The sequence below is a fragment of the Camelus ferus genome, chromosome 35 (assembly GCF_009834535.1).
Source record: "Camelus ferus isolate YT-003-E chromosome 35, BCGSAC_Cfer_1.0, whole genome shotgun sequence".
Taxonomy (NCBI): Eukaryota; Metazoa; Chordata; class Mammalia; order Artiodactyla; family Camelidae; genus Camelus; species Camelus ferus.
In genome coordinates this window covers 13,755,282-13,775,711 of record NC_045730.1, presented here as the reverse complement: position 1 = coordinate 13,775,711, position 20,430 = coordinate 13,755,282, and the positions used below count along the sequence as shown (strand labels likewise).

Here is a 20,430-nt window from a genome sequence, read left to right as displayed (position 1 = left end):
CCCTACTGCTGCATCGCTGTCCCTCCCCCGCCGCCCCTAATGCTGCCATCACCGGCAGCTTGTACCTGTGGAGACAAGTTAACTCAAGCCCTTAGAGGGTATCGTGCCTCCTAAAGCAGAAAGGGGTGCAGCAAATAAAGAAGAAAGCAGCTCCTTTCTCCAGTCCTTGGTCGTAGAATGGATGTTGCTAGAGGCCGATGCCCCTTTGGACTGTGATCTGGCCCCATTGGTTGCCTGGTTACGGGAAAAGAGGAGCAGTGAGTTGGATCTCAGAGCATCTTCCAGCCCAGAAACATGCTGTACAGCACCTGCTGCCCACCAGAGGCTGGGCCCCATTGTAGTTCTTTCCCTTTTTTTTTGTCGGAAGAGCTCATTTTCTCACCAGTTCTTTCCCCCAGAGGTTGCTGTCTCAGAAACAGGGAACCATTTTTAATTTTTTTTTTTTTTCCCCACTTCTCCGTCTCGGTCATTAAAGGCAATGTTTCACTTATATGGGGCTTAACTCCTCTCCCTCGCCTGGTAGAGTAATGTTTAGTCACATTAAAATGAAACCAGTCCTGCAGTTAGCATCTAGTGACAAGTGTAATTCATTTATGTAAAACTGTACAGTCCAAATGTAAACATACTCAATGCTTATTGAACATCCAGACACACAGCTTAGGATAAATTAGGAAAAATATAACATCTGTTTCTGGAGCTGAAGCACAGTCACTTCTAAGTAATTTGTGCAGATTTCTAGTCTGGTTCAAGGTGACTCTCCCAGGACAGGGTGGTCTCCCACCTAAAAGCAGGGCCTCAGACAGTTAACAGGGCAGACAGCTCCAGTTTGCTGACAGTAGAATAAACCAAGCGGGTGTTTACTTCCTTTTTATCCCACTCCTGATTTTTTCATGTCCTCTCACTGGCTTTCTTGGGTATGTCCTTGGTCTGTAGCTGCTTCAAGTTCATTTTGGAAAGAGGCAGCCTTCAAAATCAAGTTAAATGGCTTAATTTTCACATCCTCTAAGCACAGCTTGCCACCATCACATTTTACTGCTGCACAGGTTGGGTGACTCTCCAGTATAGAGAGTGTCTCTCTCTCTCTCTCTCCCCTTGTCTTTCTCTGGTTGGTGTCAACAGCACCCAAGATGTGTGTGTCCCTTTAAACATTCCCCGGGTTTGCAGTTCACCTGTACGTTTGTGATTCAGCACACGCCTGGCAAACTGACAGGCAAATCAAAATTGAATATTCTCTAAAAATAACGCAAATTGGAAAACCTCTAAAACTTTTCAAAACATAAATGATTTCCTAAGCCATTTTCCTGCCATAGTTTAAAAATAAATCATTAAAATAAATGAGTAGTTTTATGAGTCAACTCATTTAGAGGCAATTTCTATCGTATCATGACACAAATTTTTATTTGTTTCCCTTTGCACAAAGTCATATGTCTTTTGTCCAAGATGAGAAAGCCTTTTCTTCCTGCTTTAATTTTGCTTACATTCCTTATGACAGTCTGAAATCACCAGCTAGTACATTCTCTTTGGATTATCAGTTATGGCTTTGGTTATGATCAAATAATATTTGTGAAGTAAATTTTGAAGTATTTTAAAGCATCACACAAGGTATTGAATTTCTGTGAAATATTTCATTTTTAAAAATCGGTTTTAATCAGGGTGCATGGGGCATAGGAAGTCCCTTTTAGTTAGTCATTTGATAATAATTTAAAAACAATAATTTGATACCTAGTAGTCTGCATTCAAAATGCATAAAATAAGTATACAGTTCTTGAATGTCATAATTCAACGAACATTGGTGATTTGAATGGAATGACAGGACCAAAGAAGCCAGTAGATTAAAATAAAAATAATTCTGTACCAAAGAGTCAGAGTCTGTGGGTTAAAGTCCTTGGCCACTGCTTGTTTGTCTTTAGAGCAATTACTAAGCCTCTCTGCCACTGCTTGTTTGTCTTTAGAGCAATTACTAAGCCTCTCTGGTCTAAGTTTCTTTATCAGTAGAAGGAGGGCGGAGGAGTGGCTTATTTGAGCCACTTCTTAATCTCACGATCTTTGATTTTGTGACTAAAATTAAGGCCATTTAATTTCATTCTGATATTTGCAAATTGTTCGTGTCACCTTATTGCTTTATTTATTTGCAAAATTCAGCCTAAGCATACAGAACGTATTAATATTTGTTATATACAAACAACTGCAAATGCTGATGGCTCAGCTTCTCCTTTCTTCTCATCAGTTCCTGTTTGCCTGGTATGTGGGCTCCCATAGCATCCCGTCCTGTGGTACTTGCCCAGCCTGATCCTCTCCGTCCTGCCTTCCCTGTCCTTTCTCACTGGCAGCATCAGGACCTTGTCTCTCCGTGGACTAGACTGGGAAGGGCCACGTTCCCCAACTTGGGCTGGTGTCACTTCACCATGGTCCATGGTGATCCCCACCTGCTTTGAGGTCCATGCATCTTTCCCCCTCTCCTTCCTTCTCTTGGGTTTCAGTTAGGTGACAAGTGTGGGCTGAGGCTCTAAGAGGGGACTTGGTGCATGTCACCCAAAGAACCCTGCACCAAACGCAGTCTATCCAGCCTGGGCTGTAGCTTCCATTCCCAGAACAAAATCAGAGAAAGAGGATCATGTATTTCCCAACTATAAGGCTCTACCACTTAGAGGAGTTAATTGGCTTTTAGAAGAAAACAACTTGGCTTAATATGGTCTCTTGGCCTCATAAAATCTAACTACTGATTCAGGATGCAAAGCCTGAGACCAAAAGAAGGGGACAGTTACAATTTTTTAAAAATCTGAGGAGGATAAGCAGAAACTGTGAGACACAGATTAAAAGACTTCAAGACAAATACGAGAGAGATTGTTTTGAAAGTGAAGGAAATTTTATTGTCACTTGACTGACACAAAAGAAAACAGTTGACAAGCATTTATTGAGTGCCAGTTGTCTACCAGATCCTATGTTAAGAATTAGAGACATGAATTAGGCATGGTCTCCATCCTCAGAGAGTTTATCATCTGATAAAAGACACATACACTAAGCATAATTTTAATAAAGTGGAGCCAATTCTATGATAACAAATAGAGAATGGTACAGAAACGTGAAGTCTGGTGGTTGGTCAGTGAAGAGTTCTGAGAAGAGATTATGTGTGAAGAATGGGGGAAAGAACACATGAGCTGGAACTAAAGTATGAAAGTAATGTGGAATTCGTGGGAACCTGTAAGAAGTTCGGCTGGCTGAGAAAATAGCTGGAAATTAGGGTGCAGAGTCAAGCAGACACCAGACACCAAAGAGGCACTTCTTTGGGTGCTTTAGTAAGAAGTCGGAACTTTATCCTTAAGGGAATAAAGGCCATTGAAGGATGCTAGTTGGAGACATAGATGATCTGGTTTGCCTGCTGGGAAGATTGCTATGACAGTTGTATGGAAGATGAACTGCAGAGTCGCAAGACCAGAGGCCAAGGGACTAGTAAGGGGCATCATGCCAGAGGCTGAGTTTGTGCATCGATCACGTTTTGGAGTCTAGCTGGGACCCTGATCCTGATGGAGAAACAAAACTAAGGCCAGGCAGTTTACCTGTGAGTTGTTAATGTTCGAAGAAGGCATGTTTTTGATAATTTATTCCATATATTAATGATTTTAAAACCAAGTACCTAATTTTTTCCTTAAGCTCTTAAGTCTTGCTTATATAACCTTTTTTTTAAGGTTTCATTTTTTTAGAGAAGTTTTAGGCTCACAGCAAAACTGAGTAGAAAGTACAGAGATTTCCCATATTCCCTTTGTCCCCCCTCTACCCCCAGCCTCCTACACCATTCACACCCCACACCAGAGTGGTATATTTGTTACAACCGATGACCCTACGTTGACTCATCATTATCATCCAGAGTTTATAGTTTACTTTAGGGTTCACTCTCAGTGTTGTACTTTCTTTGACTTTGGACAAATGTATAATGACAGGTAGCCGTCATTATGGTATCACACAGAGTAGGTTCACTGCCCTAAAAATCCTCTCCTCTGCCTACTCATCTCTCCCTGCCTGCTAACCCCTAGCAACTACTGATCTTTTTACTGTCTCCATAGTTTTGCCTTTTCCAGAGTGTCATATAGTTAGAATCTTACAGTAGGCAGCCTTTTCAAATTGGTTATTTCATTAGCAATATGCAGTTATGTTTCCTCCATGTCTTTTCAAGTCTTGCTAGTACTGAATAATATTCACTTGTCAGAGTTCACCACAGTTATCTGCTCACCAACTGAAGGACATCTTGATTGCTTCACATTTTGGCAATTATGAATAAAGCTGCTGCAGACACCCAGGCACAGGTTTATATGTAGACATACATTTTCAACTCCTTTAGGTAAATACCAAGGAGCATGATTACTGGTTCATGTGGTAAGAGTAAGTTTAGTTTTGTAGCAACCTGCCAAACTGTCTTCCAAAGTGACTATACCATTTTTGCATTCCTACCAGCAATTGAATGAGAGTTCCTATTGCTCCACATCCTCGCCAGCATTTGGTGTTGTTGGTATTTTGGATTTCGGTCATTCTAATAGTGGCACAGTGGTATTTATTTTGTGATTTTAATTTGTGTTTCCCTGGTGACATATGATGTGGAGCATCTTTTCTTGTGCTTATTTGCCATCTACATGTCTTTTTCAGTGAGCTGTTTATTAAGATTTTTGGCCCATTTTTAAATTGTGTTGTTTGGGTTTTTTTTTTTTTTTATTGTTGAGTTTTAAGAGTCCTTTGAATACTTTGATAACAGTCCTTTATCAGATGTGTTTTTTGCAAATATTTTCTCTCAGTCTTTGTTTGCCTTCTCTCACCTAAATGAATGCAGTAGCCTCCTGACTATTCCACGTTTCCATCTGTTCCACTTAGTAACCAGACTCATCAGTTTAAAATACAGCTATTTTACTTTCTTCATAGCCCCTTTTTTCCCCTGAAATGTCATGTTTAGCTACTTGTTTATTTACTTAATGTCTGCCTTCCCACTGCCTGAATCCCCCAAAGGAACAAGGATCATCAGTCTTGCCTGCTGCTGAAGCCCCTTTGACTAAAACAGTGCCTGGCATGAAATATGTGTTTATTGGATAAGTGAATATATAGCTATATACATATTTATTCACTCAACAGATATATTCATTTAAATATTTATTATATTCATTGTATATATTTGTTATATATGAATGAATAAATATCCCCAAAGATTGTTTTCATATACAGTTTCATCAAAATTGTGGGGTGTTGCAGTGGGTGGGATCATTGTTTCTGTTAAGTGCAGGAGCTGGGCTGGAATAAATACAGCAATGTAAGAAAATGATAAAGGATTTTTTTCTGTCCTGTACCTCACTGAACCATGAACATGATTGGAATGACACCTAGAAGTACCATAGACTCCTTGACAAAATTCTTCCAGTGCCTCCAAGAAGCCGTGTGTGTGTGTGTGCGCACACGCGTGCTTGTACGTATATATGTATATATCACCCAAGATTGCAAGGAGATACTAACAAGGCGATGGTGGATGACCTGGAAGCCACTGGTTGAGACTGAGTGAGAAGGATTATAAAGCAAATGGAATCATCTTTTTGTAATCTCCGGAGTGGGGGGTGCGGGAAGGGAAGATGAGTAAACTATTTAAGATGAATAATACAGAGCTACACCAACTGATCTCTCTTGCAGGTCTTGGGTTTGGCAACTACTGGATGAGAATATATATTTATGTGTTTGTAAATGTATTTCTGAACGTACTTTTGATGTACTTTAGGGTTTTATGACTATAAACTCTAAACTGTAGTCCGGATTTCTGACGTCCTAGTTAAACCATACGTAGCCTCTGATTTTGGTGCTGAGATTTTTTTATTTTTCTTCCTTAACTCTCCTTTATCCACACATATAGCCTCGCTTTTGAGGGGCCTCAAGGAAAATGAACACATGGAAATGGACACATCACATTCTGAAGTTAAGTTTTACATGGATTGATTAATCTATGTTAATTTAATGAATTAGGTTTTCTACTTCTTCTGAGGGCTGCTTTTCATTTCTATTTTTTATTCATATTTGCATTCATAAAATGTTTTTAATTACTCAGTGTTTTAGGCACCATGCTCACCTCTAAGATTAAAATTACTAGGAAGGCCGAGCTTAGTTGGGTCCTTGCCTACTTGGGTCTCTTAGTTTGACGTCATAGTCCATGGGATGACTTTGTTATGCTGGAGCCTAAAGATTCTTTCCCCAGTCTGTCCACAGCCACGGTCTCTGCCTTGTTATGCTTACAGCCTTTCTGTGCTGTGTTTCAGCAACTTGGAAGTGTGTACAGTATACTTGCTGCAATCTTGAATGTTGGAAACATTGAATTTTCTTCTGTGGCAACTGAACATCAGATTGACAAGAGCCACATTTCTAATCGTGCAGCTCTGGAGAACTGTGAGTTTTATTATCTTTCATTTAAAACTGAACTGTTGAAAAAAAAAGTCTGATGACATAGTGCGAGTGTCACATAAGGATCATTTTAAGCAGTTGTACTTTTATGGAATCCTAAAAAAGAATACTCAGATTCAATTTGTGTAAAATGAAGTTTTTAAAGTCCAGTATAAACAGATCTCATGCCTACAAATTAACTAATTACTGCAGAAGACACAATTAAAATTTAGTAAACTGATCTGAAAAAGACTTAAAGTTGTTATTGTGTAGATCTGGCATCTCTATCATTTTAAAAGTAATAAAGACTTGACTATTTATTTTCATACTGGATGGGTATTTTTACACACGTTCATCTTGGGTTGATTAATTTTGGAGTCATTTTCTATGCAAGAAGTACATCATGGTATTTGCTTCAAATCAACTTTTCTCTTACCAGCAATTTGATGAATTATTTCAATAATTTAAGGTTTCTCACTGATACCTTCCAGTGGCAAAGCTTTTTTATTTAGAATATACCCTATTTTTTATTTTTAATATTGGCATGTGCCCTCACAATTTCAGATTTGTTTCATTCATAATCTGGGAAATGAATGAAATCCCCATCATCTCCACCCCCTGAGTCCCTGAAACCAGCTTGGTAATACAGCAGAACAAGTGTCTGAGGTTGGCATATAATGACTGGCAGGTATCTGGAAACCATTCTGGTTTTTCACATATAAAGGAAACTTAATTGGCACATAAGGTATTAAGTTATCAAAAGTGGAAAGAATAACCAGAAAATTCCAGCAATAAGATTCAACCCTCACCATCTGATCATAATTAGAAGAGTTATCACCAACCAATAGAAGAGCTCCAACAAGATATGTTGTAGATGTGAGTGTACTTAGAAACTGCAAACTAAAACCTGATTTTGATGACTGAAAACCTATTTCCATATAGCATTAGACAGTTATATGGATCACAAATGGTTTGTATTAATAGGAATATAGTTAAAATGAATTAAAGCACAGTCTGCAACAGCCACTCATGGAAAATAGAAATTTTACTAATTTACATTAAAATAATTTATAATTAAAGTTACAAGGAATTATCTCCAAGCCAAGGCCATGTTTCCAGATGATTTTACAGATGCATGGTCTCAACCATGTCCATTCTATCCCATAACTCTCTCCCAAATATGACCTTTCCTCTTTATCTCCATCACCATCACTCTCATCCAAGACAACATCATGTCTCACCCAAACTAAGTGACTGCCCAGTTGTTTATTCCACATTAGTTCTCAAACTTTTCCAGGACTTTCCCCACAAGTCATTCAGAAACCACTTAACACATGTATAAGTGGGTTCCTGCAATCTCCCTCCCCCTTCCTTGTCCCTCTGCCCACTTATACTTCTTGGTTAGCTTCCCATTCCCTCTGGATAAAGACCATCAGGACTAGAAGTTTGTCATACAAAGTGTTGCACTTAGTAGTATATCCCCAGGTAAAATGCCAGGCATGTAGTACACACTCACTAAATAAATATGTCAAATGATACATCTCAAAAATGTTCTCCTAGGGCAGTCTACACAAGCATTAGAAATAAAAGCAAGAGTAAACAAATGGGACCTAACGAAACTTACAAGCTTCTGCACAGCAAAGGAAACCATAAGTAAAACAAAACGACAACCTACGGAATGGGAGAAAATTTTTGCAAATGAAACTGACAAAGGCTTGATCTCCAGAATATATAAGCAGCTCATATGACTTAATAAGAAAAAAACAAACAACCCAATCCAAAAATGGGCAGAAGACCTAAACGAGCAATTCTCCAAGGAAGAAATACAAATGATCAATAGGCACATGAAAAAATGCTCCGTATCACTAATTATCAGAGAAATGCAAATCAAAACTACAATGAGGTATCACCTCACATCAGTCAAAATGTCCATCATTCAAAAGTCCATAAGTGACAAATGCTGGAGAGGCTGTGGAGAAAAGGGAACCCTCCTACACTGCTGGTGGGAATGCAGTTTGGTACAGCCACTGTGGCAAACGGTATGGAGATTCCTCAAAAGACTAGGAATAGACTCACCATATGACCCAGGAATCCCGCTCCTGGGCATATATCCAGAAGGAACCCTACTTCAGGATGACACCTGTACCCCAATGTGCATAGCAGCATTATTTACAATAGCCAAGACATGGAAACAGCCTAAATGTCCATCAACAGATGACTGGATAAAGAAGTGGTGGTATATTTATACAATGGAATACTATTCAGCCATAAAAACCGACAATATAACACCATTTGCAGCAACATGGATGTTCCTGGAGAATGTCATTCTAAGTGAAGTAAGCCAGAAAGAGAAAGAAAAATACCATATGAGATTGCTTATATGTGGAATTAAAAAAAAAAACATAAATACAAAACAGAAACAGACTCATAAACATAGAATACAAACTTGTGGTTGCCAAGGAGGCAGGGGATGGGAAGGGACAGACTGGGATTTCAAAATGTAGAATAGATAAACAAGATTATACTGTATAGCACAGGGAAATATACACAAGATCTTATGATAGCTCACAGCGAAAAATAAAATGTGACAATGAATATATGTATGTTCATGTATAACTGAAAAATTGTGCTCTACACTGGAGTTTGACACAACATTGTAAAATGACTATAATTCAATTAAAAAAAAAGTTTAAAATAAATAAATAAATATGTCGAATGAGTGAACAACGTGGGAATAGAAACAGACATACCAATCAATAGGGCACATTGTTCAGAAAGAGATGCAAGTGGAATTCCCAGAAATGGCATTACAAATCACTAGGGCAATCAGTTTTGTAGGGACAGCCAACTGGGTGGCCATTTGTAGGAGAGGGAATCTGAAGCCTTCTCACACACCACATACCACAGTGAATTCCAAACATGTATCGACTTAAATGCAAATAAGTAAATAAATAAAATGAATACACAGAGCAAAATGTATTTATATAATCCTAAGATGAAAAAAGACTTAAAGAACTCTATGTGCAGAAAACCAAGAGCAGAAATGATTTTTGAAAATGAAGATTTGACTACATAAAAATTAAAACTCTTTCATACTAAAAAAAAAAAAAAAAGGAAAATGAATGAAATTGCAATGCAAATGAAAAAATGAGGAAAAGTATTTGCAGCATACATATCATTATTCTCTTTAAACTGTAAAGAGGGCTTATAAATTGATTAGGAAGAGATGAATATATCAGTGAAAAAAGGCAGTTCACAAAATAAGAATGACGAATCACTAATAAAAAATATGAAAAGAAAGTATTCAGCTTCCCTAGGAATCAAAAACAAATTAAAAGAAGAAAGCATTACTTTTAAAAATAATAATCCTGTGTCCATGAAATTGTGTTGAAATTATTTAGCTTTCATCTGGCTGATACGAGAATAATGGTTCAGAATTTTTGAAGAGCAACTAAACAGTATGTATTAAAAGGCTTAAATATGTTTATACACTCAGAACCAATTGCAGAATTTAGGCAATTTATGCTAAGGAAATAATACAAATCAGGAACACAGATTCATGCCCAAAAGATTTATCCTAGCATTCTTTACAATTGTGAACATATGGAAATAACCTAAACATCCAACTATTTAAAAATTAATGTTATAATCAACTATACTTCAATAAAAAATAAAATTCAAAAACTTGATGCATTATGATACATGGCAGAACATTATGCAGCAAATTTAAATTTTATTAAACAATAGTCAACAAAATGGGAAATGCTTAAGACATTAGGATAAAATGCATGGGCAGAATAATGATAATAAACATGCCCAGAAGGAAAAGAAATGCAGAATTTTTCTTTGAAGGTAGGATTTCTGCAGTAAGCCTATAGTGCTTCTACAGAGTGAAAAACTATTTTGTTTAAATAAGGTTCCACAGTTTTATCCATATAACCAAGAAATATCTTGTCCCAAATGCTAAATGTATATTTAAAGTGTTCAAATTTTTTTAAAAGGAGAATAATTGATTTGAAAGATTAGCTTGACATGAAATAGTTTGGGTTAAGTATGTTTATTATATTCAAAAATGAATTTTGTTCACTGAGTTTAAGTGCTATTCACTTAAAATCCCCTGTGATATTTAATTAACATTAAATGTTAAATGTTCAGGCAACAAGTTTTAGCAGACTTTTGTCATTGAAGTATGTAACTGAAAAGTAGTATGGTAAAAAGTACTATGAATGTCATGATGTTTTATGCAAATTTGTTTCTATATTGCAAAAGATACTTAAAATGCATTAGTTTGGGTAGTCGTGGCCGAGTGGTCAAGGCAATGGACTTGAAAATGCATTAATTTGGGTATATCCCTGAAGCCTAGGTAACCTTACAATCAATTTCTACATTTTGAAAATGTGTATATAATAGTGGTATCCAAATGATAGCAAAACTGTTCATTATGTTTTTAAACTATTTAACATAATTCAGTGAAATTATGTTTGGCATCAGCTAAACAACCACTGGTTTGTACAGCTGGTCACTCTCAGCCAGTCCAGGCTGAGTGGTGCTACATTTTACAACAGCCAACATTTGACCGGTCAGAGTAAGCAGAGGAAGATGATTAAGAAGAGATGAAGGACTCCAATTGAATAGTGACTTATTTTTACATTATAAAATCTTCACATATTTATTTCATGTCATTTGAAGAAGGTGAACTACATTTTCATTCTCTGGGAAATTACTCGTTTGTCATAATTTCTTCTAACCACCTATCTGGTTTTTTGTTTGTTTGTTTTAGCGGCTTCTTTGCTTTGCATTCAAGCAGATGAGCTGCAAGAAGCTCTCACATCCCACTGTGTGGTCACCAGAGGAGAAACCATCATACGACCCAATACTGTAGAAAAAGCTAGTGACATCAGGGATGCGATGGCTAAAACTTTATATGGACGCCTGTTTAGTTGGATAGTCAACCACATTAACAGCTTATTGAAGCACGATGCACCACCCAGGTAAAAATCTTCATAGAAATGTTTTCCCCCAAATGCCTGGTGATGTAAATCTGCTTTCTAATTTACTGATTTGTACATGAGTCCCTTTGAAGATATTTCTAATTGGTATCACTTAATTAGTAAAGGTATACTTCTAGTAGGTCTGTTTGGTTTCCCAATGGTACCATTTCATTGCACCATGTATCTGCAAAGTTTTAAAACTGCTGGACCATAAAAACTGTAGCAGTATGAATAAACATAATAGAAAGTGATTTTTTAAACTATTTCTTACTATCAGTTTATATGTTCTTGGATTAGAAGATGTGCCGTGATGCACATACCATTTTACACTTGCATAAAATGTCTGTTCAGCAGTTTTTTGTTTTAAGGGATTGAATTTAATCTTCAAGGCAAAAGAAAACATGCTTTTCATATTTTAACTCTCACTGTAACCCAGTAAAGGTAGGTATGACCTCCAATGAAATTTGGTTCAGAAATGCTCTCAGTAACTAGTAAATCATGGAGCAGAATATGAACAATGTTACAGAGCCATGACAGATGTAAGATATACAGAACTTAAATCTACGACCTGCCTAGTACCTTGTCTTTGAAATAAAGATAACCACAGCCACCACTGATGGAGGGCTCTCCACACACCACAGATTGTGCATAGATATGTTCATACATTTACATCCAAAGCTTTGTTCTGCCATAAATTATACAATTGTCAGAAATTTGTATTTGAAAAATAAGATGGATTCCTACCTTAAGATCACCTCATGTGCACCACACTTGCTTACTAAGCATAAAAGATTTCATATACATTTCAGGCATGTAATTCACTGTTATTTCTCCCTAAATACATGTCACATCATAATATTCAAAATAATCTAAGAGATTATCCATTATCCCTCCATGTTCTTAACTGTCTGTCCCTCAAAATTGCTTCTTTTCAACTCCCTGTCGAACTGTACCCTATCTGACTAGATCTGCAAATCACAACCCACTTTGCCCGTTACAATTTAATGGCCAAGACAGTTTGTATGTTCACGTGTGGCCATTTGTAGGATGCCAGGCTTTCAGGTGAAAATGGAGAAATTCCAGAATTTTTCTATATCTGTGTATTCCGTAAAATGTAGGCAATATCTTCAGATACTTGACCTCATTTTCTTAGTTGTCATCCGCATGTTTGACACTAAGTGGTACCCAGGAAGCTGTGACTTATAAACAGGTGAATCTGCTGCAGTAGCCTGCCACTGCTGGGTGACTTTCCTTTCCATACACTGATGAAAACTGTTCAAATCTTAGATGTTTACACTTTTGGTAGTTTAAAAAAAAAAATTAAAAGAAGACCATTCGAGTAGTTTGGTTCAATCTGTCAAGATTTACACCAAGATTTTGGAGAGATGTGTTCTGTGCCAGGCTTGCCCATCAACTCGTCGTGTGACCTTGGGCGAGTTACTGCATCTCTCAGCCTCTCCTCCTCGCAGTTAAAAAGAGGCATGGAGTGACAAGTCGTGGTCTTCATTGTTGGTGGGTATCCTGGAGCCTTTTAAGAATCTCTTGAAAACTGTATCCTCCACTCCAAAATAAAAAAATGGATCTTTTTCTACATACCCACCAAAATATTGCACACAGTTGTCATTCCAGACCTTTTGAAGGCCATTAACAGATCCCAGTTTAAGGATCCCTGAACTAGCTCGTCTCTAAGATCCTCCTGGCTCTAACACATTATTATTATTATTTGAGTTAAATAACTATCTCTGTGGGACCCTGTGGGAAAAAGAGATTGTAAAAGAATAATAATTTTGACTAAACCAGGATAAATTTTAACTAGACATTTTTGTCTTATGTAACCACATTGAATTACACTTACTATTCAAAATAGGAATTTTCAGAGACATTCAGGTATCTTTCCTTTAGTCCATCCCATCACATGTTCAAAGTATTTTGTAACTCTGTATTCTGAACTCAGTCAGTTCTTCCAAATATAGGGAACACCCATCAGTTCACAGCATGTGGTTGCTAGCTGTCATCTCCAAAGTTAACCGAGAATACATAAATAATGAACAGAAAAGGAAAGGTTTGTACTCTCCTTTTTAAATTCACAAGGAAATAACTTTGCAGTATATATATTTCTTGGAGGAGGAGTATAGTGTTTGACCAAGTCTCTGACCTTTAGTGAACAGAGGTGACCATTATGGAGGGGCAGGGGGAAAAAATGCATTTGGAACACTGAATTGTAAAATAGTATTTAATTGTATTTTAAAGTATTTAATTCTAAAATAAATTCACATATGCTTATATCTTTCTCCAGGTTGCTATTTATTCCGTGTTAAAAAAAATTAGGTGTAACTAATTCAAAAACAAATAACAATTCTTTAAAGTAAGTAAAATAGTTTTAGCAAGATGTTTAAATTGTTCTCTAGTGAGAGACTAAATACTTTTTCATAGAATTTTTGATTTTCTGGTATGGTTTATATTGAACATGTTTATTCTGTGTTCTCAGTGCTGGCTAGGTTTTCCCTGCGATTCATGAGTCACTCAGGGCTGTGATTTTTGTGTTTACAAACCCATAGGAGAAAAAAACATTTTGTTTAAGTATACAAAAGAGTATAGGAGTGGTTTCTGTAGTACAAGGAAAATATTGTAACATCTATATATTAAAATCGATGCTACCTACTTTATATTCTGTGGACAGAAGCTTTTTCAATTAAAACAATTTTCACTCTATATCCTGGTACTAGGTTTTTTTGGGGTTTTTTTTGTTGTTGTTGTTGTTGTTTTGCTAAATCACAAAAATGAGTCTGAAAGATCCTGCTTTAATTACCTCCTGAGAAAATAAATAAGAACTCAAAATAATGTCTCCTAAAATTTCCAGTAGGAATGGTGATGAACTAAGCATTGGCATTCTGGATATATTTGGCTTTGAAAACTTCAAAAAGAATTCCTTCGAGCAGCTGTGCATTAACATTGCAAATGAACAAATTCAGTATTATTTCAATCAACACGTCTTTGCATGGGAACAGGTGAGCTGTGGTATTTTATTCTACGTAGTATAGATGCATGTGTGTGTGTGTGTGATGTGCAGAACTGTACTATGAAGCAAAATCTAAATCATAGATTTAAAATCTTAAGCACTTGATAATGATCAAAAAAAGATTTCCTTTTCTCCATGCTCGCAGTGAAAACAAAAACAAGCCAAAAAAACTAGTATAAACCTAGGGTGCCTTGTTACGTGATGTTGGGTGTCTTCCACCAAAAATCATCAGACTCACCTCCAAAACTTAGCAGCTCTGAGCCCTTACAAGCAAAGAAGTTTCCTTTGGAAATTTAAATCAGCAGATATATCCAGCTGTTTCTCTTTCTGTAGACTGTATAGCTGAAATTCTGTTTGAAATTTAAATACCCATCTAAAATGCATTAACTTCAGAATTCCAGTAGCTAGGCAACAGAACGCAAGATAATAGATTTGATGTAAATGCCATGAAATGATAATTCTGTCAGAGTGCCATGTGTAATTTATGATTTAGCTTCAAAAATCAGAGACTTACTTGAATTGCATTTGGCAAAACTGTAGTATTAAAATTATTTTATCAAGTCTAAAAGAAGTAGTTGTATTTTATATAATGTAGTGTGTCATTGCTCCTTTAAATAATACTAAATTGTTTTGTGTTTACTGATTAAAACTGAGGTTTTTATTAAGTCATATGAGCTGCTTATATATTCTGGGATCAAGCCTTTGTCAGTTTCATTTGCAAAAATTTTCTCCCATTCCGTAGGTTGTCTTTTTGTTTTACTTATGGTTTCCTTTGCTGTGCAGAAGCTTCTAAGTTTCATTAGGTCCCATTTGTTTATTCTTGCTTTTATTTCTATTGCTTGAGTAGACTCTTCTAGGAGGACATTTTTGAGATGTATGTCAGATAATGTTTTTCCTATATTTTCTTCTAGTAGGTTCGTTGTATCTTGTCTTATGTTTAAGTCTTTGATCCATCTTGAGTTCATTTTTGTGTATGGTTTAAGAGAGTGTTCTAGCTTCATTGCTTTACATGGTGCTGTCCAGTTTTCCCAACACCATTTGCTGAAAAGGCTGTCTTTATTCCAGTGTATATTCTTGCCTCCTTTGTTGAAGATGAGTTGACCAAAAGTTTGTGGATTCATTTCTGGGCTCTCTATTCTGTTCCATTGGTCATTATGTCTGTTTTGGTACCAATACCATGCTGTCTTGATGACTGTAGCTCTATAGTATTGTCTGAAGTCTGCGAGAGTTATTCCTCCAGCCTCATTCTTTCTCTTCAGTAATGCTTTGGCAATTCTAGGTCTTTGATGGTTCCATATAAATTTTATTATGATTTGTTCTAGTTCTCTGAAATATGTCCTGGGTAGTTTGATAGGGATTGCATTAAATCTGTAGATTGCCTTGGGCAGTGTGACCATTTTAACAATATTGATTCTTGGGAAAGATGGCGGAGTAGAAGGACGCTCTCAGGTCACCCTCTCCCACAAATACACCAAGACCTACATCTACAGACCCACTCAGCCAACCAGAGCACCTGTGGAACTCCGACAGAACATCGCCCTCTTCAAAAGATAAAGACGCCAAAAATCTGGTAGGAGAAAAGGAAAAAAGAAAGAACAAAAGGCAAAGCAGCGCGGGACGGGTCCCGCGGGGAGGGAGCGGCAAAGGAGGACTGGCGCTCGCTCGCTGGGTCTCCCCTCTCCAACTGAGAGGCCAGCCGGACGGAGGGGGAGCCTCCGAGGCTCGGATCTGTACAGAGCAGCCCTTGACTAACAGAACTAAGTTAAACGGGCACAGAGCGTCCCCCCGACACCCAGCCTGAGACGCGGGCCGGCAGCCGCGGGCAAGGCCAGGCTGCACAAGCCGGGCGGAGGACAGAAGTGGCTGCACGGAGGCAGCCCCGGGGGAACGCAAGGGGCTGCGCGCCGTGGCTGTGGGTGCACAGGGCAGAACAACCTGGGCCCTCCATAAAACAGCAAGGTTGATGTGCTCTCGGGGGAAGGGTGCACACCCCCATCTCTGAAAACCCGTGGAAAGTTTTTGGGGGAAGAGAGGCGGTGCTCAGGCACAGCCGCCATATCCTCCGCGCTGAGCACCCAGGCGGGGGCGGGGGCGAAACCTGCATCCGCACCGAAGGGCTTAGCAGCCTCAAAGGCCAGACTGAGACTGGCCTGCAGCCCGGGGCAGATAGGATCCTTCCATCCTGGTCCCTCAGAGAACTTGTTCCACAAAGACAAACAAGGAGCTGGGTTCTGGCTCGGAGCAGGGACAGGGCTGATCCCTCGGTATTCCCCGAGCCCACCCGCGGAGAGCCGACCAGGGCGGAGCGCGCAGCCGCACACAGCAGCGGAGCTACAACATCTGACTGCGGCATCCGGAGGGGCAGCGACCCGCCCACCCACAGCAGAGAGCTGTACCTGACCCAGTGTTAGGAGGAGGCGCGATCTGCTTGCTGACAGGTGCTGGGAGCAGCACAGAAGAGGGCGCCAACGGAGGGCCTCTGAAAACGGCAAGCTGAGCTTCCAAAACAGGACGAAGACAGAAAGACTTCACATTAAAAGCACACAGACTCCAGGAGAACACTGACAACGCCCCCCCCCCTTTTTTTTTTAAATCTGTTTTTACCTGTTCTATTTTCTATTACTCTCTTAATCTTTACTTCTTAATTCATTTCTATTTCTCTTGGGTTTTGATGTCCTGCTATTGATTAGACACAGGTTTCAAATACATCTATTCATCTCCCCCCCCTTTTTTGGTAAAGGTTTCAAAAGGACATCTCAACCCGATTAATACTCTGCTTCAACTCACTCTTCTATTATTCATTATACACTGTTTTCAAACCCTCTTTGTCCCTTCTTTTAAAATTCTTTCTCTCTCTCTCTTATTTTTTTTTTTCCTTTTTTCCTAAGTTCTATTCCTAAATAGGCATCAGATAGATAAAATCCTTAAGGACGAAAATAAACAAGTGATACTCCATAAACCACAGTGCCAAAGAGGTATGAGCAAGATGAAGAAGCAGAAAAACCTTTCCCAATTAAAAGAACAAGAGAAATCCCCTGAAAGAAAGATCAACGAAATAGACATCGATAGCCTACTAGATCAAGATCTCAAAAAAGGAGTGATCGAATTGCTGAAGGAATTAAAAGAGATAGTGCTTAGAGATATAAAATATGTCAAAAATGAAATTGAAGCTATAAAGAAGAGCCAAGTAGAATGGGTAAACTCATTGACAGAGATGAGGAATGATCTAATAGCTGTGCAAAGCCGACTAGATAATGCAGAGGAACGAATTAGTGATCTAGAAGACAGGGCAATAGAAAGCACCCATTCAGAAGAACTACAAGAGAAGCAAATAAAAAATAATGAAAACAGCATAAGGGACCTATGGGATAATATAAAGCATCCCAATCTTCGCCTAATAGGGGTCCCAGAAGGAGAAGAAAGATCAAAGGGGATTGAAAAGGTTTTTGAAGAAATCATGACTGAAAACTTCCCAAACTTAAAGAAGGAATCAGATATCCAAGTACAGGAAGCTCAGAGGGTCCCAAACAGGAAGAACCCAAATAGACCCACACCAAGACATATCATAATCAAGATGGCCAGAGTCAAGGATAAAGAAATGATTCTAAAGGCAGCAAGAGAAAAGCAAAGAGCAAGTTACAAGGGAACCCCCATAAGGCTCTCAGCTGATTTCTCTACACAAACACTACAGGCCAGAAGGGAATGGCAAGATATATTCAAAGCCCTGAATGAAAAAAAGATGCAGCCTAGGATCCTTTATCCAGCAAGGCTATCCTTGACGGTAGAAGGAGAAATAAAGAGTTTCACAAACAAAAAAAAAGCTGCAGGAGTTTAGCAACACTAAACCCATGCTAAAAGAAATATTGAAAGGGCTATTCTAAATAGAAAAGCAGCAGGATGCTACAGAAATGAGAAACACACAACTGGAAAGGTGATAACTCATGAATTACAAATAAAGTAAACATGAAATTATAAAATAAGACATACAAATCACTGAGAGTGGAGAGGGAGGCAGGGAAATATAGAATATTTTTTCTTTCTTTTTTAAAATTTTTTTAACAGTAGGATGGGCTTGAGATCATGTTACTATCAGTTTAATAAAAACAGTTATAGTAATGGGTTGATAGATTTACAAAAAAGGGTAACCACAAGCCAAAAATTTACAAAGGAGTCACAAAAATTAAATAAAATCCATGATAATACAAAGGAAAATTACCAAACCACAAAACGAAGAAGAAAGGAACAAAGAGGATATACCAATTCAACTGCAAAGATAAGTTCAAAATGGCAATAAACACACATCTATCATTAATTACTGTAAATGTTAATGGACTAAATGCTCCAGTCAAAAGACACAGAGTGGCAGACTGGATAATAAAGCAAGAACCTTCAATATGCTGCATACAAGAGACCCACTTTAGGGAGAAGGACACATATAGATTGAGAGTGAAAGGATGGAAAAGGATACTCCATGCAAATGGAAAAGCCAAAAAAGCAGGTGTTGCAGTACTGATTTCAGACAAAATAGACTTTAAAACAAAGGCCATAAAGAAAGATAAAGAAGGACATTTTATAATGATTAAAGGAGTGATACAAGATGAGGATATTACACTCGTTAATATATATGCACCCAATATAGGAGCACCTAAGTACATACAAGAATTACTAACAGAGATAAAGGGGGATATTGATGGGAATACAATCATAGTTGGAGATTTTAACACTGCATTGACATCACTAGACAGATCTTCCAGACAGAAAATAAACAAGGCAACAGAGAAATTAAATACTACAATAGAAAAACTAGATTTGGTGGATATTTTCAGAGCATTACACCCCCCAAAAATAGGATATACATTCTTTTCAAGTGCACATGGAACATTTTCCAGGATCGATCATGTACTTGGGCACAAAAGAAACCTCAACAATTTTAAGAAGATAGAAATTATCTCAAGCATCTTTACTGACCACAATGCCATGAAACTGGAAATCAACAACAGAGAAACAAAGGAGAAAAAAAGGAAAGCATGGAGATTAAACAATATGTTATTGAAAAAACAATGGATCAATGAGGAAATCAAAGCTGAAATTAAAAAATACCTTGAGACAAATGATAATGAAAGCACAACCACTCAAAACCTATGGGACACAGCAAAGGCAGTGCTAAGAGGGAAGTTTATAGCGATACAGGCCTTCCTCAAAAAAGAAGAACAATCTCAAATAAACAATTTAATCCACCACCTGAATGAATTAGAAAAAGAAGAACAAAAGCCCCAAAAGCAGCAGAAGGAAGGAAATAATAAAGATCAGAGAGGAATTAAGTACAATAGAGATTAACAAGACCATAGAAAAAAATCAACCAAACCAAAAGCTGGTTTTTTGAAAAAGTAAATAAAATCGACAAACCTCTGGCCAAACTCACAAAGAAGAAAAAAGAGAGAGCACAAATTAGCAAAATAAGAAAGGAAAATGGAGAAATTACAACAAACAAAATAGAAATACAGAATATCATACGAGAATATTATGAAAAACTATATGGAACCAAACTGGATAACCTAGAGGAGATGGACAAGTTTCTGGAAACATACTGTCCACCAAAACTGAATCAAGAAGAAGCTGAACACTTGAACAATCCGATCACTAGAAAGGAAATAGAAATAGCAATTAAAAACCTCCCTACAAATAAAAGTCCAGGACCGGACGGCTTCACTGGGGAATTCTACCAAACATACAAAGAACTCATACCAGTCCTTCTCAAACTCTTCCAGACGATTGAAAAGGAGGGAATACTCCCAAACTCATTCTATGAAGCCACCATCACCCTCATACCAAAACCAGGCAAAGACACTACCAAAAAAGAGAATTATAGGCCAATATCACTGATGAACATAGATGGCAAAATCCTCACCAAAATTTTAGCAAATAGAATCCAACAACACATAAAAAAGATTATACATCATGACCAAGTGGGGTTCATCCCAGGGACACAAGGCTGGTTCAACATATGCAAATCAATCAGTG

General features: G+C 37.8%; 1 protein-coding gene across 1 annotated transcript in view; it reads left to right on the top strand.

Annotated features, from left to right (window-relative positions):
- Nucleotides 1-20,430, top strand: part of MYO3A (myosin IIIA) — a 193,718-nt gene that overhangs the window by 98,286 nt on the left and 75,002 nt on the right. Inside the window, 3 exon segments of the mRNA XM_032473581.1 lie at nucleotides 6,279-6,405; nucleotides 11,180-11,390; nucleotides 14,251-14,398. Of these exon segments, the coding sequence (XP_032329472.1) occupies nucleotides 6,279-6,405; nucleotides 11,180-11,390; nucleotides 14,251-14,398 (486 nt within the window).